The sequence below is a fragment of the Coffea arabica genome, chromosome 2e, assembly GCF_036785885.1.
Source record: "Coffea arabica cultivar ET-39 chromosome 2e, Coffea Arabica ET-39 HiFi, whole genome shotgun sequence".
In the NCBI taxonomy this organism is placed as follows: Eukaryota; Viridiplantae; Streptophyta; class Magnoliopsida; order Gentianales; family Rubiaceae; genus Coffea; species Coffea arabica.
Window position 1 is genome coordinate 14,843,344 of NC_092313.1, and position 26,257 is coordinate 14,869,600.

General features: G+C 34.9%; 3 protein-coding genes, 1 non-coding gene and 1 pseudogene across 4 annotated transcripts; 3 read left to right on the forward strand and 2 right to left on the reverse strand.

Annotated features, from left to right (window-relative positions):
- The first annotated feature begins 544 nt into the window (after nt 1–544).
- LOC113728625 (aquaporin NIP1-1-like) lies at nt 545–4,876 on the forward strand. The gene is made up of 4 exons (XM_072079174.1): nt 545–1,110; nt 1,910–2,107; nt 4,162–4,223; nt 4,492–4,876. The coding sequence occupies exons 1-4, from the start codon at nt 889–891 to the stop codon at nt 4,715–4,717; spliced, it is 708 nt and encodes a 235-aa protein (XP_071935275.1). The 5' UTR covers nt 545–888; the 3' UTR covers nt 4,718–4,876.
- A 3,965-nt stretch (nt 4,877–8,841) lies between these two features.
- LOC140036123 (uncharacterized) lies at nt 8,842–11,517 on the reverse strand. The gene is made up of 2 exons (XM_072077406.1): nt 11,449–11,517; nt 8,842–10,052 (listed from the first exon to the last, which is right to left on the reverse strand). Exon 2 carries the CDS (start codon nt 10,045–10,047, stop codon nt 8,842–8,844), a length of 1,206 nt encoding a protein of 401 aa, XP_071933507.1. The 5' UTR covers nt 10,048–10,052; nt 11,449–11,517.
- Nucleotides 11,518–11,708: 191 nt separating this feature from the next.
- LOC113728626 (uncharacterized) lies at nt 11,709–13,471 on the reverse strand. Its single transcript, XM_027253013.2, has 3 exons — nt 13,442–13,471; nt 11,993–13,271; nt 11,709–11,911 (listed from the first exon to the last, which is right to left on the reverse strand). The coding sequence occupies exons 1-3, from the start codon at nt 13,469–13,471 to the stop codon at nt 11,709–11,711; spliced, it is 1,512 nt and encodes a 503-aa protein (XP_027108814.2).
- A 158-nt stretch (nt 13,472–13,629) lies between these two features.
- On the forward strand, nt 13,630–13,736 carry LOC113733586 (small nucleolar RNA R71). The gene has a single exon (XR_003459090.1). It is a non-coding gene; the product is annotated as a small nucleolar RNA R71 (small nucleolar RNA).
- A 4,252-nt stretch (nt 13,737–17,988) lies between these two features.
- LOC113728627 (cytochrome P450 81Q32-like) lies at nt 17,989–25,930 on the forward strand (annotated as a pseudogene).
- Nucleotides 25,931–26,257: the final 327 nt, after the last annotated feature.

Sequence of the window (26,257 nt, forward strand, 5' to 3'; positions counted from 1 at the left end):
GAAAATGAAGTTGGCTGCCGGGCTGTGTGGTCAACTTTTAAAACAAAAATTTTTTGACTGTTTTTTTTTTTAAAAAAATTTTTCTTCTGCTGCCGGGCTTTGCGGCCTGGCAGCCAGTCTATCTTAAAAAAAAAAATTTGGACGACACAGCCCGGCAGTCAGTGCTTTTTAAAAAAAAAAAAAATTCTTTGGCTGCCGGGCTATGTAGTTAACCTTAAAAAAAAATTTTTGACTGTTTTTTTTTTAAAAATTTGGACGACACAGTCTGGCAGTCAGTGCTTTTTTTTTAAAAAAAAAAATTCTTTTGTTGCCGGGCTATGTCAGCGGCAGCTATAGTATTTATTTTTTAAAAAAATTCTTTTGTTGCCGGGTTGTGTCAGCCGGCAGCTATAGTAATATACAACACAATTGTCAGAGTCATAGATGTCCGAAATTTTTTTTTTGGCAAATATACAATGATGACGATGGAACTTTATAAATTTTTGCGAAGGAAGTATGACTTTACATCTTACTGCACCTGAGTACACGTGAGAATATACTTGAAAAGACCATATAAATAGCAGTTCCACTTCTAACATTTATGTACGTCAAAAATTCACATAGTTAGAGTGAGACGTTCCAATTTTGTATAGAGAAGTCCGCAATGGCAGACACATTAGAGACTAATCAAGACCATGATAAAAGATGAGTATTTAGTTTCCAACAAATCTAACAACTCTTCAGGCGGTATGGTACCTATTCAATTTCTGCAACAGGTAATCCTTTACAGATTCTTGAGTTCTTCAACCAACATTAATTCAATCCAAGGGGATATTGAATTAGACTATTGCATTTAATATCTAAATCTTGTTTACTGATGAAACATGCCTAAATCCAATATTGCAGTTAATGGCTGAGCTAATAGGTACCTACTTGCTGATGTTCACTGGGTTTACTTCAATTGTGGTGAATTTGGGCAAGGACAATATTCTCACCTTCCCAGGAGTAGCAATCCTGTGGGGATTGGATGTAATGGTGATGGTTTACACAGTTGGACATATCTCTGGAGCTCATTTTAATCCTGCTGTCACCATTGCTTTTGCCACATGCAAGAAGTTTGCATGGAAACGGGTAAAATAATTAATATCAAGCATGCGTTTATTTATTTGTTTATTTTAGGTAAGCATCAAGCATGCATTTATGCAAAAACTTTTTCAGAGTTAAATTAATTATCATGCCGAATCTAAGTCTCTCTTTTTTTTTCTTTTTTGAGCGCCGAATCTAAGTCTAGAGTTTCAAATGAAATTTGTACATGTTTACTGCAAAAGTTTGTTTCTGTTTAGATTGTTCTTTTTAGTTAAAAACATTTCAAGCACATGTATAACATCGTAGAGTTGGATAATTCTGTAGACTAGATTAATTTTCTTTATACTTATAGTATATATATATATATATATATATATATATATATTAATGGTCTAGATGCATTACATCTTTATACCTATAGTATATATATTAATGTTCTGGATGCATGATGTCATACGTCCAATCTTGCTACTATATAGATTTTTGGTGCATAAAAATTTAATTCTAATTCTACTATCTTTTATAGATTCTATCGTTTTATATGCCCAATATAATATACTCTATGTGTATAACCTAAATGAGAAGAAAATATGAAGATCCATGTTTAGCTGGAAACGACTGAGATTTGTAAATCTAAAATCAACATGCTAGAGATGTTACTCTCAAGAGTGGTATTTTGCATATTGAACATAAACAGCCAACAACATTTGGACTTGACAATCCAAAACTTCATGAAAATTATGAATTTAGAAAAAAAAAAATTTGCCGCCCAAATGACTTTTCTTGCACCTCTTGCCTTTAAATCTCTTATTCCTGCCACTGAATCCACCTTTCACTATTGCAGGTACCTGCTTATATTTGTGCTCAACTCTTCGCATCAACTCTAGCAAGTGGAACCGTCCGGCTTGCTTTTGGCGGAGAACATTATCAATCTGTAGGCACCCTTCCGGCGGGGTCTAACGTCCAATCTTTACTTTTGGAGTTTGTGATAACATTCTATCTCATGTTCGCTGTGTCCGGTGTTTCCACTGACGAACGAGCGGTCAGTGCAAGACCTCATCTCTTTTCTCTTTATATAGTTTCATCAAACCATGATTTCTTACTTGTAAACTAGTCTCCATAAATGCCATAAAACTAGAATAAGAATAGTTACGTGAAAAATGAACGTTGGAAAAAGGTATTTAGGGTAACTGTTGATGCTCAGAATCGAGAGAAATGAGATTGGCTCGATCTGGGGTGTGAATAATGGATGCCTGCTATCGAGACAACCTTAATTTGCTCCATTAAATTTTAAGGCGTCAATTATTTAGTACAGTTGCTCTATCTATTGAACCAAATCCCAACCATTTAATTTACGTTCTTGATCGAGCCAAGTTTACTTTTTTTGATCCAGAGTGTCAACTGTTCAGTGCAGTTACTCTAACTGTTACACCAAACTCCAACCCTTTAGTTCATGCTCTAGATCAATCAAGTCAACCTTATTTTGCTTGATGCAAGATATCACTTTTTTACCCTTGAAAAAGTATTACTTTTTGGGTCTGTTTGGTTGGAAGTAAAATGTTTTCCTTGGGAAAATATTTTCCGTTGAAGTAATTTTCCATGAAAATCATTTTCCTTTCATTATTTTCAGGTGTTTGGTTAGTTTATTGAAAATATTTTCTTACTTCATTTTTCTGGTGTTTGTTTAACTTTTGAAATATTTTCACTTTTATCTCTGTCTTTACTTTCTACACATTATAACTACATACTTCTTTCCATGCAAAATAAGAAAATTTATCTCATTGTTTAACTTTAAAAAATTTTGGAGAAATGTATATATGAATAAAAAATATCTCCTTAAGCAATAAATAAATTGCTGGCCATTTAGTGTCAAATATCAATCACATGCAATGCTTATTGTGACATATATCTTGCACTCTCACTGCTGAAAGTTTTTCTAGAAAAGAATGTCCCTATTATACATAATTAATTACTAGCATAGGATGAGCAGGATGAGATTTTTTTTTTTTTTTTGAATATACTAGGGGGAGGGTTGGGTTGGGTGGTACGGGGGAGGGAGTGTAAGGAAGAGATCTTGGGTTCGAGTCCTCCTGTTTATACTAAAAAAAAAAAAAAGAACATACTACAAGATGTTTTCAGTAAGTTTGGAACATACTACAGGCGGGATGCATGCATTTCGGAAAACAACTTCAGTAAGTTTGGAAGGGAAGTCCGTTTGTTTCGGGTGAAAATGTTTTCCAGGAAAATATTTTCCTAATTTCCCGTGTTTGGTTGCACAAAAGTTACTGAAAACATTTTCCTATGTAAAATATTTTCACTCATCTTATGGAAAACAACTTCCTTTCCAAACTTACTGAAGTTGTTTTCCGAAATGCATGCATCTCGCCTGTAGTATGTTCCAAACTTACTAAAAACATATTGTAGTATGTTCTTTTTTTTTTTAGTGTAAACAGGAGGATTCGAACCCAAGATCTCTTCCTTATACTCCCTCCCCCATACCACCCAACCCAACCCAACCCTTCCCCTAGTATATTCAAAATAAAAAAAAAAAACCTCATCCTGCTCATTCTATGCTAGTAATTAATTATGTTATGTATAATAGGGACATTCTTTTCTAGAGAACTTTCAGCAGTGAGAGTGCAAGATATATGTCACAATAAGCATTGCATGTGATTGATATTTAACACTAAATGGCCAGCAATTTGTTTATTGCTTAAGGAGATATTTTTTATTCATATATACATTTCTCCAAGATTTTTTAAAGTTAAACAATGAGTTAAATTTTCTTATTTTGCATGGGAAGAAGTATGTAGTTATAATGTGTAGAAAGTAAAGATAGAGATAAAAGTAAAAATATTTCAAAAGTTAAACAAACACCAGAAAAATGAAGTAAAAAAATATTTTCAATAAGCTAACCAAACACCTGAAAATGATGAAAAGGAAATGATTTTCATGGAAAATTACTTCAACGGAAAATATTTTCCCAAGGAAAATATTTTACTTCCAACCAAACAGACCCTTTGACGCATCATTCTCTTTTTTTCAAGAGCTGTTCTATGGCTTATTTGTTGCTTCTTGATTTTTCATCATATGCAGACACCAGAACTCGCTGGAATAGCTGTTGGAGCCACCGTCACAGTTAATTCTTTGCTTGCCGGGTACTAAACAGTCCCTTCAATAGCTTTATTAGTATCTAAGATCGATCAACACCCGAATCACCCACCTAAAAATATATAAAGAACACCCGAATCACCCAACGAAGCAGGATAATATATATGTTGATGGTTTCATTAAGTTGAATTAATAAGTGGAGGTGCTGTTGGTTGATTAAATCGTTGCTTCGTTTTACCTAATGAGAAGAACTTAACAGACAATTTTTTTTGTGTTTCATACTTGTGTCATTGATTAATTACTTTTAAATGACAGGCCAATTTCAGGGGCATCAATGAATCCAGCCAGGAGTTTGGGGCCAGCAATCGTATCAAATTGCTATACTGGAATATGGGTGTACATTGTTGGTCCTATAGCTGGAGCCTTAGCTGGTTGCTGGGTTTACAACATTGTCAGGTTAAAAGACAAGCCGCCCAGTACTGAAACTGTTAATCGGAATTCATCATTCAGAATGCGAGCAAGAATGATCAGCAGCCTCTAATTGTATTTCGCATTTTTTTAATTTGTCTTTTTTTTTTTTTAATTCATTGCATGCGAGCAAGAACGATCAGCAGTTTTTGTGTATCTTACTACATGCTAATTAAGTTTAGAAAGCGTATATATGAACCGCGATTGTTCCGTTATCATGAAAATGTGCTATGTAGAGTTGGAGTACAATATTTATGCCCTTCATTTTATTCCTGATTCAATGGAGCTGAGATCATGACATTCAACACAAAATTTTTTTTTTTTTTGATAATTCAACACAGAAACATTTACGTTTCAAGCAGCCAAGAAGAAAACAGCATCTTACGGTCAACTATAGAAAAAGCATATGTTGGATTTCGTTTGCCTTTTAATTTCCCAACCATCAATAGTTATCGAGAAGTCTTGAATTATTACACGTTGTATATGACCATCTTTTTCCTGTATCAACTTGTTTTTCCTCAAAAAACCTTTCAATACTAATATTTACCGAGTTGAATTATGTTGGATTTCAGAAACCTAAACCCACCCCTGAGGTTTCTGAAATCCAACATATTTAAGCATGTACGATTATTAGTTCTCAACCATATGCAAGAGTATTAACCCTAACGGGTATGTAACATACGTACAAGTTAAAAAAATCAAATTACACCCGTTCACTGCAAGTATACAGGTCAACTAGTAGTTTAGGGTATGTATCGGGTCGATCCCACAAGGAAGAGTGAACAATTACCGGTATTACTAAAGCTTCTCTATTATTTAGACTATCAATGAATTATAACAAATTTAACCTACTAAAATTATACAAAATAACAAATAAAAACTCATTAGGTTGTGATATCCCTAACTACTCATACAAGTGCTATATTTGGATCATTGAGTACTACATCTAGGCTAGTTATGGTGTAATTTCCTTATACATTTGAATCCTACTTTCGTAGTGAATCAATTATACTTATAACTAATCTATACCTATTCTCATGGTTATGAAATTAGCTACAAGTTCATTTCTTCAGTGAAATTACATGAAATGAATCACTAAAAACCACATAGGTGCATCTCTATTTTCGTGAGTGTACTCCCTATGTTTAGCACTTCTTGAACTAGTGTTAAATCTCAATTTTTATTGCAGAAACAACACCTTAGATAATCACAATCAATGGTACCAGATTAATCATGATTTAAAGAGCCAGAGCGTTAAATAACTTGCTCAAATCATAGCAATCAAATAACCAAATAATAAACACTAACAATTATAGAAAGTTCAACCAAACCCAAGGTTTAAACTTTAGAGACAATATTAAACACAAAATCCAGAACTTGTATATTAACTAAACTTGGAATCAAGTACAAAGATAAAGAGTTTGGAAGGAATGTAACCCTTGTCACATGAGTTCATCTCCTTGCCTTCTTCATCCTCCATCTTCATCTTTGCCTAGCTAATAAACAAGAATGGATGAACTACTAGCTAAACTATCCTATACTAAGAAGAATGGCAGAGCTACATTTTTGCAGTCCAAACTTTCTCCCGTATCTCTCTCTCTTCCTCTCAATCTTGCAATGAATTTGGCTATATAAAGATGAAAGATTGGTCAAGACTTGAGGTTTACACCTCCCTTTTATAGCTGGGAATGTTTCTCACATGTCTAGCATCACATGTGAATTGGTGGAGGTGAAATTGAGTTTTACGCATACATAGCAGTCTTTTCTGACCACAATCCGGCCACAAATCCGGCCAAATTCCGGCCGGATTGCTACAGTGACCATTTGGTCACTTCTGGTTCAATTTCCAGCTCTGCTCTGATTTTGCATCAACTTCCACTGAACTTTTCTTGATGATAAAAGCTGATTTATCCCTTGACTGAAACATGAAACTTGTAGCCCTTTGAGTTAGCTTTCCAATGCATCAAGAATCACCTCATTTGGATCTGTGTAGGTTGCGAAATGATCCAAATACCCTTGCCTGCTCATTGTCCTGTTTCAGCTTCGACCAGTAGAAATTTGCTACTGTAATTCAGCTTTTTGACTTTGAAAACCTTCAAACTGGATTCAGATGTTTTCACCAAAGTTGTAGATCTATATCTTATCTTCAAATTGGTTTAAGAATCATCTCAATCCGATCACTGTAACTCAAGTTATAGCCAAAATACGAAAATGTGTCAAAACTGTCAAAATACACAAAATCCCGCTAAAAAATGATGAAAAGCTCATTTAATCACTTAAAAGCATTTTTCACCAATTATAGCCAAAATGATTCACTTTTTTCCAATAATATAACTAAAGTGACTAAAAATAATATAAAATATCATACAATTCACTAATCAAACCCCAAAGTGCCTATCGCAATCCTGTTACGTACATGAGATTAGTTCTCGCCTCTCCGAGTGTTCTTGTTTTTTGTTGGTAACGATAAGAATTAAGGATAGAAGGTAATAAGAGGATGCAAAATGGATTGAGGTTAATGGTTTCATAATTACTTATGAGTAACCATTGGAATTTTTCGGGTTACAAGATTTCTCAAACTCTAAGCTTGTAATTGGTGAAAATTTCACTATCAAAGATGAAATATACATCGTAACTAGTCAAGACGTGAAAAATCAAGTGGTATTCCCTGACTCGATCGTTAAGGTCAAAACTCATCTGCATCCTTTCCCTAGCAGGTTAGAGAAACTGAAGAAGCAGGATTAGGAGAAGAAGATCTTGGAGGTGTTTCGCGGGTAGAGATCAATATTCCCCTATTAGATGCAATCAAACAAGTGCCGAAGTACGCAAAGTTTTTGAGGGACCTGTGCATCAACCGAAGGAGGCTAAGGGGAGATAAAAGGGTCATTGAATCATTGCTTGTCCTCAAGCAATATAAAATTCCAACCATCAATGATCCAAAAATTTAAAATAAACATATGTAGTATTTCAACTCCATTTCCTTGAATCAAGGTAAATAACCCTTATGTGATCTTTCCATTAAGTTCAAGTACTCATAATATCAAGCAAAGAAGAGCCAAGTATACCATAATTTTACCAATTCAACTCAACTTCTTATTTTTATCCAATTTCGCAAGCAAGCAACTCCTATAGTCAATAAAGATGCTAACTAATCTCATGATCAACTTCTTATTTTTCTTAAAGAGGGATTTAATTTACTTTTTTTTTTTTTTATACATATATATATATATATTTTAAGGATTAAATATTACTTAAGTTGTGAAAAATGCCTTTTGACGCGAAGATCAACATTTTTAGATGCAGATCCCCGGTTACTCAACATTTCACATACTCAAGTTGCTTTGCATACTCTTAATTCAAGTACCTTTTTACGCGAATGTCGACATTTGTAGATGCCAACCCCCGGTTACTCGGTACGAGAATCATTGGAGTAGAATAACCATTTTTTTTTTATTTTTTATTTTTTATTTTTTTTAACAATATATAATAAAATTCCCTCTAAGAGTAATCATGAGAAGAGTATGACACTTATTAACCATATTAATTTCTTATCTTATAAAATTAGATAAAAAGAAAAATTTTCATCAAATATACAAAATGTAGGCATAATTTTCTCCACTTTACTAGATATACTTTCCTATAGATGTAAAAATTATAATCACATAAAAATCATTTCCAAATTTCATGAGAAAAGAAGTATCAAAACCGCATATATTTATTTCAAAAGGATAAGTGACAAAATTTTATTTATTTATTATAGTTAATAACATATATATGTATAAGGTTTTGGAAAAATTTTGACAGAGTCTCCCCTTAAAAGTGGACTAAATCTCCCTGCCAGCAACCACAAGAAACACCATTTAAGCACAAGAATTATATCAAACACAACTAAAATCACAAGTACCACACATTTCTTCCCCCACACTTAGAATACACATTGTCCTCAATGTGTAGGGAAAGAAAAGAAAAGAAACAGAAGAAAGGAACAAGTGACTCCCCAAGTGAGATGACTGCGGTCCAGTGAAGCCTTGAATCATGAGTCATCGACCGCTCAACCATCCACAGTCAACGATCTACTAGTTACTGCCACAAGTTCCAATATTCAAAATAAGGAATGTAAGTTAACATTTTTCAAACAAAAGATAAAAATAACAAGCAAACAAGCAAACAAAAGAAAAGCCAGCCAAAGGGGCAGCCTCAATCATCCCCTTCATCGTCATCTTCATCATCATTGACAGGAGGTGGATGTACGCCCAGATGATGTTCAATGTGGTCTAGGCGAGTATCCAGTCGGGCTAAATGATGGTCGATGTCGTCCAAGCGACCGAAAAGCCGCTGCCAGTTGGTCTGTGGCGGAGGAGGAGGTGGTGCTGCAGTAGATGGTCCAGCTCCATCGCGACCATGTCTAGCCTTTTGTCTCCGCTCCTGAACAGGGCGTGGAATGTCTCCCGTGCCAATACCAAGGCGGCGAAGAGTAGTGATAGTCATCTCAGCACGTGGTGGAACATACTCCCGCCGCATGCCTTCCAAGGGAACTTCAAAACGGGGGAAGAATAAAGTCAGTAGACGAGGAAATGAAAGTTTGAAAGAAGTTGTCTTACGCCTCGCCGTAGACCTAATGTGGCTGATGATGATGTTCGGCAATGAAATTCGAGCATACGGGGAAGTTCGGTTGTGGAACATGTAATCAAGGAAGTAAATATCGCTCTTGCGAACCTCCGTGTGCCCCGTCTTCTTTGGGATGACATTGTGAGCCATCATGTAAATGATAAGCCGATGACGAGGTTCGAATACATTTGCCAATATAGTCTCCTTTCTGGTAGAGCGAAAAGGTTGGTACTCGAGACCAAACCTAGCCATGGCCAATGATGGATCCCACCTCCTATTCGGGGGAACAAACTCCTTCTTCAAGTCTACTGGACGTCCGTCATCCATACACCCCAAAATAGCAGCCAAATCTTGCCGTGACAAGGTGATTCGTCTTCCACGCACCCAGGACTCAATTATTTCTCCACTATGGCGCGCCTTACTTTCAATGTTGGCGTAAAACTCGCGCACCAGGTCTGGGTAGTAATGGTTTGGAAGGGTGAGAATCGGAGCCCATCCTAGCTGAGCAAAAGCTTCTGAGATGTTGTACATCATCTCAACTGGTGGACTGACGTGCATCTCAAACAAAAACTCCAAATTAGCACGCGCCTCATGCCACTCCTGATTCCTGCGAGTGTTGAACCTAGCACTGTCAAATACCGATCTTCCCGCTCCACGGGAGGTGCCCTCACCAGGTCGACGGTTAATTGGTGGAGGAGAAGGTGAATTCTCCTCTTCAGTCACCTCCATCTCTTCATTAACCTCCCTCTCCTCACTACTAGAGGATGAAAGTACCGCTCTTCTTCCTCTTGGCATAGTACCTAAAAAATATTTCAATTATTCACATGTACTACAACTCATTTTTTTGGCAACAAAAGTTCAGCATTAATCCAAATAACCTCAAATACAATTGCTTAAGTTCTAATCATTCAATGATCGTACAAGACATATTTTCTGCCTAAAGTTGCCCAAAATCACCAAATTACACAAGATATGTATCAATTATAATTCAATTAGTGAAAATAGGAGCAATTATGATTATAACTATTTAGAATTAACAATAATAATATGCTTTTAGCTATAATCATGTTTAGGCAAAAATTAAACTAACTAACTCACCAAATCAACCAAATTACTCACTATACACAATGCACATGCTTAAACATCATCAACTAACCCTTTTTAACCATAATTTAACATCACCAATGGCTCAAAAACATCCTAGTTCCTTTTTCCAATTTCATCTAAATATAGCAATTGTGAATTTTAAAGTACTTGAAAACCAATAAATTGCTACATTTAAACATTTAAACATGCTTAAAAAATCATAATAATCATGAATAAAATCAAAAATAGCCATGAACCTCATCAAATTTTCGAAATTAAAAGATGTCAGATAGCTCAGGATAAAAAATATGAACTTCTAAAATCAAAAGATTTGATGAAGAAACTTACCTCAATCACGTAGAAGGATGTTTGGTGATGCTAAAAATGCAAAAAGCCCTATGAAACAACCTCCAATTGACCTCCAATTGAAGAAATTGGAGTTTAAGAACCCTAACCTTCAATCCCTCAAAAACCTGATTTTAGGTGTTTTTCTTGGATTTTAATCGGTTAAAAAGGTTGTATGAAGCTCAAAAGGTGTTGGGGTGATGATTTCTAGCAAGATTATGGAGTAAAAATGAAGATTTGTGAGGTGGGTAGAAGAGAAGAAGAAAAACGCGCCTGAAAAATTAAAAAGAGAGGAAGAAATGAAGCTGAAATCGCGTTTCTGAAGGCTATATTCAGACACACAAAACGCGACTCAAAACGCGCCTTCAACTCGCGTTTCTGAAATCGCGTTTTCTTCCCAAATCTTGCAGCACTTAAAACGCGACTGTGTTTGAATACGCGACTTATAGTCGCGTTTCAGAAGTCGCGTTTTTGAGTCTTGATCCAGGCTTGAAAACGCGACTTCCATTAAAACGCGACTTTAGGTCGCGTTTTGAAGGCGCGTTTTCTTTTCTGCAGGCGCAGAATTGAAAACGCGATTCTGAGAAACGCGACTTTGAGTCGCGTTTTCTTGGAAAACGCGTTTTCTGCTTCGATTTTTAGCAGAATTTCAACTTTTGAAAAATTACAAAAGGTACCCCAATGACTCAAAATGCATCATAGATCATTTGTTTGCCAATTTTAATGGCTGGAACAAATGTAAAACATTAAAAACATGCATTTTACCCCTTTATAATGAATCAAAAACACCTTTAACGCAAATCGAGGGGTTGAGTTGTTTGATCAAAGTTCGCCTTTTTTGTACTCAATTGGTCATCCTTGCCTTCAATTGCCAACCCTACATTACAAAAACAACAATTTAGCTAAAACATTGATTCAAACCACAAAATCACACCAAGTTAACAAATATAACCTAAATATTGGGTTGCCTCCCAATTAGCGCTTTTGTTTATAGTCGTTGGCTCGACTGAAAAAGTTGAATCACTTTAGAGCATTAGAGAGAGATTTTCTCCCCATGGGTCGAAACTCCCGAGCCAATCCACCATGTGGTGAACCATGCATTGATCTTCATAGTCCAATTTCCTCAAATGCCAAGGAGGAATATTAGACTTGTCATAGAGAGGCTCAACTTCACCTTGGAGTGGATTTTGCTTGTCTTTTCTGAATTGGCTCAACTTTTCACCATTTTCTTCATGGAATGGAGAATTTATTAAGCCAACTTCCATCCTTATCTTCTCCTCCTTTGTTCCTACACCATGAAAGTTAGTACCAAGGACATTTATAAATTTAACTTCTTCGGTCCTTTCTTGGTTAACCTTTTCATCATATGGCATATTAGAAACAAGAGCAGTAGGCTCTATATTCCCTTCTTTATTTTCCAAATTGAATTCCAATTCCTCACCATTAACCCGTAATATAAGCTTACCTTTTTCTACATCAATCATAGTTCGTGCAGTGGCTAAAAACGGTCGTCCTAGAATAATTGGCATTCTCACATCTTCTTCAATATCTAAGACAACAAAATCCACAGGTATTATAGATTGTCTTACCTTTATGAGCACATTTTCCAAAATACCCATGGGACGTGTGATTGACCGATCCGCCAATTGCAATGTAATATTGGTAGCTTTTAGCTCTTGAAGTCCCAATCTCCGGGCAACCGATAACGGCATAAGTGACACACTTGCACCTAAATCACATAAAGCATTAGAAAAATGCAATTGACCAATAGTGCAAGGAATAGAAAAACTTCCCGGATCTTTCAATTTAGGAGGGAGTTTATTCTTAATCAATGCACTACACTCTTCTGTTAATGCTATCATCTCATTATCTACAATTTTTCTCTTCTTTGACATGATGTCTTTCAAGAAACGTGCATAAGAGGGAATCTGTGTTATAGCATCAATGAAAGGAATGTTAATGTGCAATTGTTTAAACATTTTGAAGAACTTTTCAAACTCCCGATCCTCTCCATCTTTCTTCAACCTGTGAGGAAAAGGTATCACATTAGAATTTAAATGAGAATTTAATTTGGGATGAAGTGCATCAATATCAATGATAACATGATCATTTTGACTTTCTTGCTCCCCTTCAATTGCATGCATCTTGTCTTTTTCACCACCTGAATTTTCAAAATCGAATCCCTCAACCGTTTTACCGCTTCTAAGAATGATTGCATTGACATGCTCTCTCGGATTCACTTCGGTTTTACTTGGTAATTCACCAGGGTTTCTATTGTTGATCACATTGGCAATTTGACCAATTTGAACCTCCAAGTTTCTGTACATCCCAGCTAATTGGTCCAACCGCCCCTCAACTCGCTCGAATCTATCCGAAGTCACCTTAGCAAGTTTTTCCACCGCGATCTCCCAACTTGGTTTAGTTTCAGCCTGTGGTTGCCTTGGTTGAAATCCCGGCGGATTGGTTGGCCTTTGTTGATTGCCTTGATCTTTCCATCCAAAGTTTGGATGATTTCTCCACCCCGGATTGTAAGTATTCGAGTAGGGATTATTTGGAGCATTTCGGTTGTAATTATTGACAAATTGTACCTGCTCAGAATCAACACACTCATTAATATCATGTTCACCTCCACAGAAAGAGCAACAAGCTACGTGTGCATTAGATGAACTTGGACCAACTCCACCTTGTCTACTTAGCAATTTCATCACATTATTCATTTGAGTACTCAGCATATTGAGAGTGTCCATTTCTATCATACCTGCGTGACGTCTCGTATTACCTCTTTCATTGGCCCATTGGTAGTTATTTGCTGCCATTTCTTCTATCAAATTATGAGCCTCTTGGGGTGATTTACCCATTAAAGCTCCACCTGCAGCTGCATCGATCATAGTTTTAGTAGAAAAAACTAAACCATTATAGAAGGTTTGTATGATTAACCATTCCGGCAGTCCATGATGTGGACATTTCCGAAGCAAATCTCTAAATCTTTCCCATGCCTCATATAATGATTCACCTTCCAATTGGCTAAAACTAGTGATATCCATTCTAAACTTAGCAGTCTTACCTGGTGGAAAATACTTATTTAAGAATGCTCTTGATAGTTCATCCCATCCAGTGAAAGTATTAGGAGCATGAGAGTGTAGCCAAAGTTTGGCCTTATCTCTCAATGAAAATGGGAACAATCTTAGCCTTATAGCATCATCACTAACTCCATTCATTTTAATTGTATCACAAATTTCCAAGAATGTAACTAAGTGTGTATTAGGATCTTCTACTGCATTACCTCCAAATTGAGATTGTTGAACCATTTGGATAAGTGATGGTTTAATCTCAAAATTGTTAGCATTTACCGTAGGCCTTACTATGCTTGTTTGAGATCCTTGTGTTCCCGGTAGAGTATAATCTCGTAGAACTCGCCTATTTGGGTCATTTTCGGCCATCTCTTCCGCAAATGGTAGTTCTATCAAAATTTCCTCTATCGGTTGCCAAATCTCTTGTTCCTCTTGCTGTTGTGTGTGCCTCCTTTGTCTACGTAGTGTCCTCTCAATTTCTGGATCGACAGGTACGACTTCTCGAGACTCCCGGTGCATACACTACAAACAGAAATAAGGGATATTATGCAACTTCAATTGTCAAAAACTGATTACAAAATAAGATTAAATATAAAAAAAATAATACTGTCTAAATTAATAAAGATGATTAGGCTCTAATATTGCCGCTCCCCGGCAACGGCGCCAAAAACTTGACGGGATTTTTTTTATCAATGCAAGTTTAATTCCGAATTTACACCCGTTGGACTGCAAGTATACAGGTCGCAATTGTAGTACGAGATGTGTATCGGGTCGATCCCACGAGGAGCAATTTAAAACAATTATTAGATACTAATTTACTCTATTATTTAGACTCACAATTAATTTGAGCAGAAACTTCAGATTTTAATTCAACTACAAAAATTCTTAAATAGATAAATGCAATTTCACAATAGGAGTAGAATTCACTAAATATTAAGATCTAGGGATGTAGATTCCACTTATAACACAAAAGATCTAAAATGAATTAATTCAACACTTGTTACTGCTCTTGTTTAACCAAGGATTCATTTCCAGAAATACCAAAATCACATTCTCATGATAATAATGGGTTAAAACAGATTAGTTTTTCCTAATCTCTTGGTAAATACTAAATCTGTTCTTATTCACACATGAAATGCAGATTTCATCCACTTGAATGTATTTCTATTCTCATGAATATACTACTCAAGCTCTACTTATGTCATTCCATTATTTTTACCATTTCTCAATGAGTAAAAACAACTATAAACCTGCTATTGGTGATCAAGCAACAACAAGTAATCCAACATACACAAGTAGATAAGTTAATACAAGACATAACAAGCATAAATCACAATCACTTCATATCATTTGGCCATAAGCTTCATCTACTCCCTAGATAAAGGAAATTAGCTACTCATGAATGATGAAACACTCATAACTTCATTAATGCAAATCATCATAAATTTACAAATACAAAAAGAGTAAAGAAAATCTTAGCCAAGATATGGTGAAGCCTTCCAAAAATCTCCTTGTCTTGAACTTAGATGATTACAAGATGAAACCTCAATTGTCCCTTGCAAGTACCTAGCTAGAGAGAATATGTTTTTCTGTAAGAAGCTAAGCTACGAATGGATCCCAGATCTCTCCCCATATCTCTGCATAAAAAACACTCAAATGCTCCATTTTTCCAAGTCAAATTCTATCCTTTGATTCCCAAATCTCCACTTTGTTAGCATAGTCAAAAACCAATATTTTTGACTTGAAAATAAGCCACTTTTCTTGCCCTTTTGTCTTCTGAAGCATGTGCACCGAATTCCCTTGCATCTTATAGCTGGAAAGTGGTATGAACACAAGAGAATTGGCTGAGTCAAATTGCAGAATTTCGGCTATAAAACGCGCCTACACAAAACGCGGTTACAAGTCACGTTTTGTGTACTCGCGTATTCACTTTGGCCTTATTTCATCTGCGATTTTCTCTATCATAAAGGCCGAACTAGCTTTTGTGCAAAACACAAAAGTTGTAGCCCTTTGAGTTAGCTTTCCAATGCTTCAAGAATCATCCAAATCGGAGCTTTGTAGCCTGAGATATGATCGAAATACTGTCACCTGTTCAAACCTCTGTTTTAACTTCCGACCACAGGGTGCAGCTTCTGTATTCCAACGTTTTGCCCATGAAGATGGCAGAAATGGATTTTGATGTCTTCATACGAATTGTAGGTCTCTTTCTTAGCTTTAAAATGGTATAAAAATCACCTCAATCCGATAAGTGTAGCTCCAGATATGGTCAAAATACTGAAAAGTGTCAAAACTGACTTGTATTGCATTTCCTCACTTGAACGTTTTTCACTTCATTCTTCTTGTTGCCACTTAAATTCATCACCAAATCTCTATTTTTCACCTCAATTGACCTCCTTTGGTGATTGATTCATTATTCCTGCATAAAAATGAAGTTTTTACTATTAAAATCAATAGAAATGCAATATTATCCACTTTTACCAAAAATATATAATTTTACCAAAAACCTCTTTATTTTAATTATAAAACTAAATAATCAACTCAAAATTAACTAATAAAATGCACTAAAAAATACGTAAAATAAACTCTTATCAGTCATCGTGGGAGAGAATGTGTCAGCGGTTCTACAAAGGAAGTTCCCACCGAAGTGTGGGGATCCAGGTATGTTCACTATCCCCTGTAAGATAGGCAACACTTTGATTAGGAAAGCCATGCTGGACTTAGGGGCATTGATTAATGTAATGCCTAAATCTATCTATACTTCTGTGAACCTAGATCCATTAAACGAAATTGGGATAATAATTCAATTAGCTGACTGAACCAATGCATACCCTAATGGGTTGGTTGAGGATGTGTTGGTCAAAATTAATGATTTGGTATTTCCAACTGACTTTTATGTACTTGACATGGATGATGATCATTCTCCTGACCCCTCACCTTTGCTACTAGGTAGACCCTTTTTAAGCACAGTACAGACAAAAATTGATGTTAATAAGGGTACCTTATCTATGGAGTTTGATGGAGAAATTGTTCATTTTAATATCTTAGATACTATGAAATATCCTTCAAACTCTAACTTTAGTTCTATTTTTTCTGTGAGTACTATTAATTAAGAGCTGCTCTTGAATTGAGAATGGTTAACGTATTTTTACTGGTCTCTGTGTGTGGTCAAGTGTTATGTGTGGATGTTTAAAAGAATAGATGTATTGCTGAGATACACCTCCCTTGTAGTGTAATGAATCTTGAAGGTGCCAAGAATGCACCAATAAATAAATAAAACCAGCTGTGTGTGTTTGAGTTCATGTATATGTATATTTTGTGTCTCCATTAATTAATTCCATGCAGCGTCCAATCTTTGCGTTTCGAATGTTGATTGATTACTCTACTCATGATTAGTTATAAAGTCCTGCTAAATGAAGCTTTATTAAAATCACGATCGATGAGTCACACAAGTGAAATTAAACACAAACAAAGTGGCAAAGATGAAAACGGCCAAACAGACGTAAAACTAGAACAAAACTTGCTGAATGAAATGTACATAAGAATTTAACAAAAGCAAAAATACCTACCCATAGCTAAAGTCTTAAATGATCCAAACCTCAACATCACTTGGAGAGTCTTGGTTGATTACACCTGCTAGAAACTAAACTAAATGGAATTCTATTTAAACCGAAACTAGACCTTAAAAGAAATACTGAAAGTGGACTGGAAAGCTAAACAATTACTAAAGCAATTGGAAAGCACTGGATTTGCTAAGCAGCTTTGATCTGTATCGTGTGGACTTCACATTATCGATCCTTGCTTTTCTATTGAAGCCATTGAAGAATTCTTCCCGGCTTTAAACTCTTATCTTTTACCCCTTTTTAGAGATAGAACCTTCATTGCTTATGTCCATCGATCCATGTCCGATTGTTTCATGACAGGTGTTAAAGTTGTACAATAATAAATACTTAAATAAAATACAAATTTTTGTATATAGCGATGAGTAGAGTCGAATCCACAGGGATCGAAAAAAATTTGTTTCTTCTAGAGCACAAAGTAAGAGGGATTTTTATAAAAATGAGAACAATTAAATAACTCAAATTAAAAGGATTAAATGAAAATTTATTAAAGTTAAAACAATAATAGATAAATCTAGCCAAGAAATATCTTCGAAAATGGTTCACTCAATTGAGCATTGATGCAATAATAATTTCATTTACCCATTGATAAACAAGTTATAACTGCCAAACAAGCGATGACAATCAACTTCTTCATACTGTATTTTGGAATCGCTTCGAGTATGCAGGCTGAGGCCCGCGCTTTGCTTTTTGGGGTCAACTTATGCCTCCAGAGGGATTTTGATGCCTTTGATGTTGAACTGGATTCCTCGGTGTTAGTGCAAATTCTAAATAGGACATCGCAGTGCCCATGGAGTATCTATAAGGAGGTGCAACAGTTGGTCGGGTTGGTATCCCACTTTCCACGCATTCGTCACTGTTATCGTCAGGCTAACCAGGTTGCAGATATATTGGCTAATGAAGGTTGTCGACAGGGTCGGGTGGAGATTTATTTGGCCGCTTCAGCTTTACCCCAGTTAGCGAGAGGAGCATATCACCTTGATAGGATAGGAGTTGCGTCTATTCGTGTGGTAAGGGAGTAGTACTCCGTCTCTATGGCATTGTAACATTTGGTCCTATTATGGATTAAATAAATAAAAATATTTATATAAAAAAAAGGTAGGACCGTTAACCACTGTCTTAATCAAGAAATAACTCTAAGCACGACCTTAGAGTTTAATTTTTCAATTGTCTTAAGAATTAGAGAAACCCTGTTTTAATCAAATAACACGTTACGAGGGTTATTTTAAATTAGCCCATATGTCCCTCTAACACAAATCCAATCGTACCAGTTACCACTATTTGAAAGCAATTAAACAATTACGGATTTAACTGCTTTAATTGGTTATAGGTTATTAGATTAATTCAAATGTCGGGCCCTAAATATTCAAATAACATAATAATCATAAGAAATTAAATCAGAGAATATACGAATACTAGTAAATAAAAATAATAAATATAATCAATTTGATCTCATAATTTTAGTTGAACTAAATCCTCCGTTACTCCTTGACTAGAATGAGAAGTTTAGTTCATCTCCCTTGAAGAAATTGCACGGAAAATAATACAATCCATTGCCAAGACCATTCTTCGATTATCAAATAAAGAGTCAAGAGGAAAAAGAAAAAAGGGAACGTCGTTCCCTATTTCTTTGCCAAGCAAAAGACATGAACTGAATTGTTTCTTGCTTTGTTTTATACTCCTCCTTTAATTATTTTCCTAAATAATTTCAAATTCCCAATCGGCCAATGATTCTTTTTAAAAAGTCAAGATAGATAGACTAGACTAGTATCCTATTAAAAGTGAAAGACTATCCATTCGCTGAGGAGAATCTGATCTTCACGACTTTGATTTAGAATTGGAGATCTTCAAACGTGCAAAATCTCGAGTTTCCCAAACATGCAGTGTAATACTTTGATGCACCCACGCTGAATAGTATAAAAGTCCAGTGAAAAATCATGCATTTAATTCTTTTTTTGCTTTGAATCGCTATAACCAATATTAATTACCAAATATGAGTAGAATCTAACAATTAACACAATATTTGATAAAATTCATGGGAAAAACAATCATAAATTTAATAACCAAAATGCAACCTATCATTTCATTAGCTGGATCTTCATCAAGTCAACAACCAACTCTAACAACAACTCATCTAACCGATCTGCGCTACTTCACATCTTTAAGGCCTTTTGAAGCCCAGTACTTTGTTTTAATTTTTCAACGAAGTTCTTCAACCTACTCTCCATCTTTTTTGGGTAAGAGTTTATTGAAGCTGTAAGCTTGTAAAATGGCTGAATTTTCAGTATCAAAGTTGAAATTTGAATAACAACTAGCTAAGGTTTCAAATAACGGGAGGGAAGAGTTGCTTAGAAAGGCATCAATTCATGACAAACACATCTGCATATTAACTATGTCCTATTTCAAGTCAATCAAGAAGATTTTTGGAAATTGTCAAGGAAACTTAGGATAAACAGCAAACACGAAATTTTCTTTTTTTTTTTTTGGCAAATCCCGTACACGGGAGAGAGACGCCACCCATTTTATTTTATTAAATATAAATTCAAGTATTACAAAGAGTTGAAGACAAATAGAAAGATAAACATAAAAGAAAAGAGTTAAAGACAAATAGAAAGACAAAGATAAAAGAAAAAAGGAGTGCTTTCTCCCTTACAACTTGAGTGCGCACAAAAGAAAATAACCTAGAATCCAAATTAATGAGTATCCAAACAAGAAATTCTCTTTGAATACCTCTTATCCTGCAAAACTGGAAATTCTCTTGGAAATTACTTATAATATCCTAATAATCTTGTGTAATTAGAATAGGGGAGAATTGTAATTTTGGTCCCCAATCTATAGTGTATGCGCGGAATTATCTCCAATCTATTTCGAAAATCAATTTTGATCCCCAATCTATTCAATTTTATGCGAAAGTGGACAATTGACGGAATCTCTTCAATTTCAATTGGAACTAAGTCATGTGAGATCACGTGCCGGCACCTAAAGCCCCTTTTTCAAATTTTTAATTTCTAAAACACGTTTTTTTAGTATTTTCAGCTTTCTCTTGCCTTTTGTCTTATTAAACAAAGACATGAAAGGGGTAATCTCACAATCCAAATTGCTCCTCTTGTTGGCCGCCGCCTTCAAATCCCCAGAACCCACAGCACGAGTAAGAAGCTCAGCTTGGTCTTCAAGTCCAAGTCTCGTTCTTGCCTCCATTAGTAATGGAGATAATCTGCAATCAACGCCAGAGACGGACCCAGTTCAGTTCTCCTGCACAAACAACAGGTGCAGCAGCAGCAGCAGTACTACTTCATAAGCAAGCAAGCAAGCAGCAGAGAGAAAAGAGCGGATGATAATAATTGGAAATCAAAAGGATTATACGGACCAAATCATCAAAGGGATTATATTGGTAAGTATATTCTTTCTCTATAAACCATTCTTCACCGTTGAACTGGAAAGAGCATTCAATTGAACCACTAGTAAATTATTGTTAGGTCATGCTTACTGCTGGAACAGACACTTTATCGGTGACTATAGAATGGGCCTTGTCTCTTTTGCTTAACCATCTTGAGGTGCTAGAGAAAGCTCGAGCTGAATTAGATGCTCAAGTAGAGACTGATCAATTGGTCGACGAACATGATCTATCCAATCTTCCTTATCTTCATAATATTATTTCAGAAACACTTCGGTTGTGCCCAGTAGCACCAATGCTAGTGCCACATGAGTAGTCCGATGACTGTAAAATTGGGGGATACAATTTTCCGCAAGGCACAATTTTGCTAGTTAATGCATGGGCAGTTCACAGGGACCCAAACGTTTGGGATGATCCAACAAGCTCCAAGCCAGAGAGATTCGAAGGCTTGCAGGTTCAGCCATCAAAGCTGATTCCATTTGGGATGGGAAGTAGATCTTGCCCTGGTTCTGGCCCAGCACAGCAGGTGGTGGGTTTGGCCTTGGGATCTCTAATTTAGAGTTTTGATTGGAAAAGAATTAGCGAGGAAGAGATTGATCTAGCTGAAGGGACAGAAGTGTCCATGCCAAAAGCCAAGCCACTAGAAAAAACGTGTTTTAGAAATTAAAAAATTGAAAAAGGGGTTTTAGGTGCCGGCACGTGATCTCACGTAACTTAGTTCCGATTGAAATTGAAGAGATTCTGTCAATTGTCCACTTTAGCGCAAAATTGAATAGATTGGGGACCAAAATTGATTTTCGAAATAGATTGGAGATAATTCTGCACATACACTATAGATTTGGGACCAAAATTACAATTCTCCCATTAGAATATCAAACTAAATTTGTAACTCATATGCTTGTAAAACTTGTATGCAAAAACTTTCCCCTAAAATTTCATAACCTTTTTTAAATTTCATAACTTAGTATTGTTGGTTGGCTATTATTGATTATTTTAGTAGCATTTTTTATATGCATTAGTAAGAACGTCTATAACTACCTAGATACACTCATATCACTATGTTGCACATATGCACGATATCTATTTATGTATAGGGTAAAGTGCATCAAAAGTCACCAAAATATTTCAAAGTTTCATTTAGCTTATTGAATAAGGATCATTGCTAATTGCCCCAAGATTTAGAGACCTTTCATTGGGCAACCATAGATATATGTGGTTTACAAGTTCTTTTTATACATGCTTCCCCACCTCATTGCAGTGAGAGCTGGGTCCTGGGAATTAGGCCTATTGGTCCACCAAATAAGAAGAATATTAATTAAAAGGTTGAGTGGTGAGGTGAGAACACATTTACTATAGGCCTATTTGGCAAATGAGAGAGAGAGGAAAGGAAACAAAACAAAACAAAAAAAGTTACCAGCACCAGCTGAGGTGCCGGTCAGTATTGGCTAGTGGCAGAGATAGTGATGGATTGAGTTGGGGGAGGAAGAAGAACGGAAAGAAGGTAATTTTATGTGTGTTTTGGGATATTTTAAAGTGTGTATTTTAAAATTTTTGGAAATTTTTTTGAAATATATTATAATTAAAGTTGTTAAAAAACTTTGTAAAAACTTTTTTGCCAAGCAAACCCATAATTTATCTATTATTATACTATTCAATAGTTGATATATTGTAGGAGTTTGTAATACTTTGACCTGTGTTATCTTTCAATGTTTTTCAATCATTTTATTCTTCAATAATCTTCATTCATGTTATCTAATGGTTATTAGTTAGTTTAATTCAATTTCAAAACCCTGTAGTTTAGGCGAAAAAAGGAAATTAATTAAATCAACTTAGTGAAAAGCCTGTATAAGTAAAATTTACTACTTTAATATTTCCTAAAATTTAAAAAAAAAATGAGTAAAAGTTTACCCAAAATCGTGACAATTAAAACAAATAATAATTACTGAGTTGTATACAATATAAAGATGTTAGATAGTTTTCTATAATAATAAGAATGTTAAATATTTTATCTTAAAATTTAAATTATTTTTAACCAGTTCTAGTTCCCACGCGTAGCAAGGGAGATAAAGCGAGTAATTAATTAAATAAAAATCTAGTTGACTCTGGCACTCTAGTATCATTGGCAATGTTACTTGAATGAATTGGTCGACCACAAAATATTACATTAAATTTGAATCTAACAAAGAGAGTCTGAATCTTGAACAAAAAAATTTTGGGCGTTAGTGTGGGATAATTCATGGGTCTTCTCTTTTCTCTTGTGTTTCAATTTATCATGTTTTAACATAAACCTAACAGAAGAAAAATGATTTAGCAATGAAATGAACCGAATGACTAGTAATCAACACGTGTAGAAGTTTTAAGCGAGTTTAAAACTTTCAGTAATTAATTTTCCAACACTAGTTTAGTAGCCTCCCCAATAAATTGGTCATGGGTGGAATCTTTTTCAACCTACACACAATCCATTTTTATTCCTTTTCTAAATGAAAGAGAAATTCTTGTGCTTGGGACATGCAAACAGCTCAGCACTCGTAGAAGTAGCATCTTATCTTGTAAATAATTGGAGAGAATCACCAAAGACTGGTAATCGAGCCCTTGATTTCCAAGGCCTAGTCTGGCTTTTTTGGGAATTTAGTAAAGAAACAAAAGGAAAAAAGAATGTTAAGAAAAGACAAAATTTGTGTTATATTTTATTTCTTCTTGTTGTGGGTCCTGAGAAAGAAATGGTGTGATTTGATACTTATTTTACCTTTAAAGTTTTTCTTTCATTTTTTTTGTGGCAAATATGATATTATACTAAATTATTCATTAAGCTTTACCTTGTCAATGAGGCATTGGTCCAGTGGCTAAAATTGAAAACTCAAGTATTAGAGGTCTTAGTTTCAAATTCCTTTGCCTCCTCCCCATTTCTTAAATTCCACCCTCCCTGCTGGAATAAATTCCAACAGGACTATTATTCCCTCCAATCAAACTCAAGTGGCTATCAATTTTATTAGATGCTATCTCGACTTTGGAGTTAGCTTTATATCTGAGTGTAGATCTTTTTCAAGAAAAGGTTGCTTTCATTCTAAGCTAATTAGGAATCTAAAGACATGGAGAATTTTTATACATCTATATCTATTAGAATTTATTTTCAAAATTTATTGTTGTTAATTTTTTATGTTATATATGGTACCTAAGAATGAATTCTTTTTTCCAATACGTTATGCAATAATAATTCTTTTCAAAGGCATCCTAAAGCTCTTTACTCATATACTATTATCCGGTAGAGAAGTGATAACGCATAATCTAATGAGAATAACACGTAAATGAAAGTCAAAGTACATTAAGACTGCATCTTATCAAATCAACAAATTAATGATTTTGAGACCAACAAAGAACTAGTATTTAGCCCGTGCCTTGGTATGATCATTCTTTTGTTTTATTACTTGTGAATTTGTGCAAGTATAAATACTTTAAGTTAAACAAATAATAAATAATCCCACATATTCATTTAATAAATAAACCCGCATAAGTGGATCAATATCCCTAATTTTTTTTTTAGTACAGATGGAAGATTTTGAATCCAAAACTTCTCACCTACATACCCTTCTCGCATACCAACCAACGCACCCCTTCCCCCATATATGCCTAAAGTTTAGGGACAAGAGAAATAGAATAGGTTTGGATGGATTAAGGGTGAGAATTATCTATCATTTTCAAAAATTTAGTGTCTCTTATTTTCCTATTTTCCCAATTACAAATAAGATTCCACATCGAGCATTGCTTCGATCCTTCTAAGTAATAAGGGCGAGATACTAAGTATTATCACATTTTGTCAATGACATGCAAAATTCTTGGAAAAGTTTGACTGAAAGTTAATGTTTTCCCATCAGAATATAAATGTGAGTACCCTAAGTATATTTGTGTCTGTTTGTATATATATAACAGTGAAGTTAATTAGAAAATTGTCTAAATACTAGGAGGAAATATTTAAATCTAAGTGTGTACATTATGACTGGAGAAAAAAAATATATGGATCAGGCATATCCTTAGGCAGACCCAATTTATGGATATACTTACAGATCATGAGATATATTTAGTCACCATATTAATTTTCTTACAACACCATACATTACTTCCTATCATTTTCAACACATCATACACAACTGTAATTTTGTGATTATTGAATATTAAGTGATGGGTAAGTTAGTTTGTAAACGTGGTATACTTAAGGATTGAAGGAAATTAAGTATTTAGTTTTCTAATTTTTTTAGTTTCTTGTTTTGGTGTCCTATTCGTTTAGTTTCTCTAATAGATTAGAAAATTCCAAATCAATTCCTAATAAGTCTCAATTTATAATTGTGTTTGTTTAGAAAGTTCTACAATCTATAAATATTACTAGTCTAGTACATTGTTACTTAAAATGTTGAATTGAATCAAGTTGTGAGATAGAGGAAAAACCTCTAAATTGAGATTTCTGAGTTGTCATAAACGAAAAGTTGCAACTTGATATTATTATTATTCAATTTTGAGTTAATAAAATTATTGAGTATTTATTGTGTATTTATTCTTCTCATCTTCCCACAAATTTTTTGTGCGTTAAAATTACTTCCACTATACGTATGTTTTTTTTGCTCCAACAGATGGTATCAAAACTCTAGACTTTGGTCCTAGAGCTTTTTCGTGAAAGTAAGTTATGAGTTCATATTGTTTACAATATTGTGATGTTTTTATCTTTGATTATAAAAACAGTTTTGAAACAAATGGAGTACGATGATGAAAATATTTTTTCAAACAAATAGAGTTTGGGATATTATCCAAACAGGGTTCATGAAACCTACAAAAGGCGTCAAATTATCAAGTAGTGTAGTTAAAGAATTGGAGAAAAATAGACAGTTGGATGGCAAGGCGTTTCACTCTCTCATTATAAAAGTCTAGTTGCATGGAGTCAACATGCAAAGAGGGCAAAGGAGGCTTAAAAAACTTTGATGAATTCTTATTGTGGTCATGGTAGAGAAATTGGTGCCAAGGAAGAAGAAAAAGAAGTTTTTGATGAGGTAGAGAAAGATGAAATTACACAAATTGTGGGTGCACGTGAAGATGAAAATTTTGTGATTCACGAGGAGATTTCACATGTGGTTGAAAGAGAAAGCAAAATCATTGATGAGATTAAAAAATGTGATTGAATATCATGATGAGCCAGAAATTCTTTTTTTTTTTAAATAGCTTTTTTATTAATGAAGAGATATACAAAACATAAACTCCTCTTACATACCACTAATTTTCCGAATTGAAGGCAACCCTATTCTATCAAGGCGAATTGCCCCACGAGCTTCCCTTGGAAACGTACTAAAGCTGTCATATACCTTGACTTGTTGCTGTGGGTGAGATACGCCCACATTAGACAATGCATCAGCAACTGTGTTAGTCTCTCGATAGCAGTGTGAAACAAGAACAGGATCCTGCAAGAGCTTCCAAATCTGCCTGACCTCCCTTCGAATGTGCCACGGACA

Bases quoted from the DNA above. Each gene is read 5' to 3' on its own strand.
- LOC113728625 (XM_072079174.1), top strand. From the start codon at position 889: ATGGCTGAGCTAATAGGTACCTACTTGCTGATGTTCACTGGGTTTACT. The intron at 1,111-1,909 runs GTAAAATAATTA...TCACTATTGCAG, and splicing joins AGAAGTTTGCATGGAAACGG to GTACCTGCTTATATTTGTGC. The intron at 2,108-4,161 runs GTCAGTGCAAGA...CATCATATGCAG, and splicing joins TTTCCACTGACGAACGAGCG to ACACCAGAACTCGCTGGAAT.
- LOC140036123 (XM_072077406.1), bottom strand. From the start codon at position 10,047: ATGCCAAGAGGAAGAAGAGCGGTACTTTCATCCTCTAGTAGTGAGGAG.
- LOC113728626 (XM_027253013.2), bottom strand. From the start codon at position 13,471: ATGAAAGAGGTAATACGAGACGTCACGCAG. The intron at 13,272-13,441 runs GTATGATAGAAA...GATTCTGAGCAG, and splicing joins TAATACGAGACGTCACGCAG to GTACAATTTGTCAATAATTA. The intron at 11,912-11,992 runs GTACTAACTTTC...CATTCCATGAAG, and splicing joins TAAATTTATAAATGTCCTTG to AAAATGGTGAAAAGTTGAGC.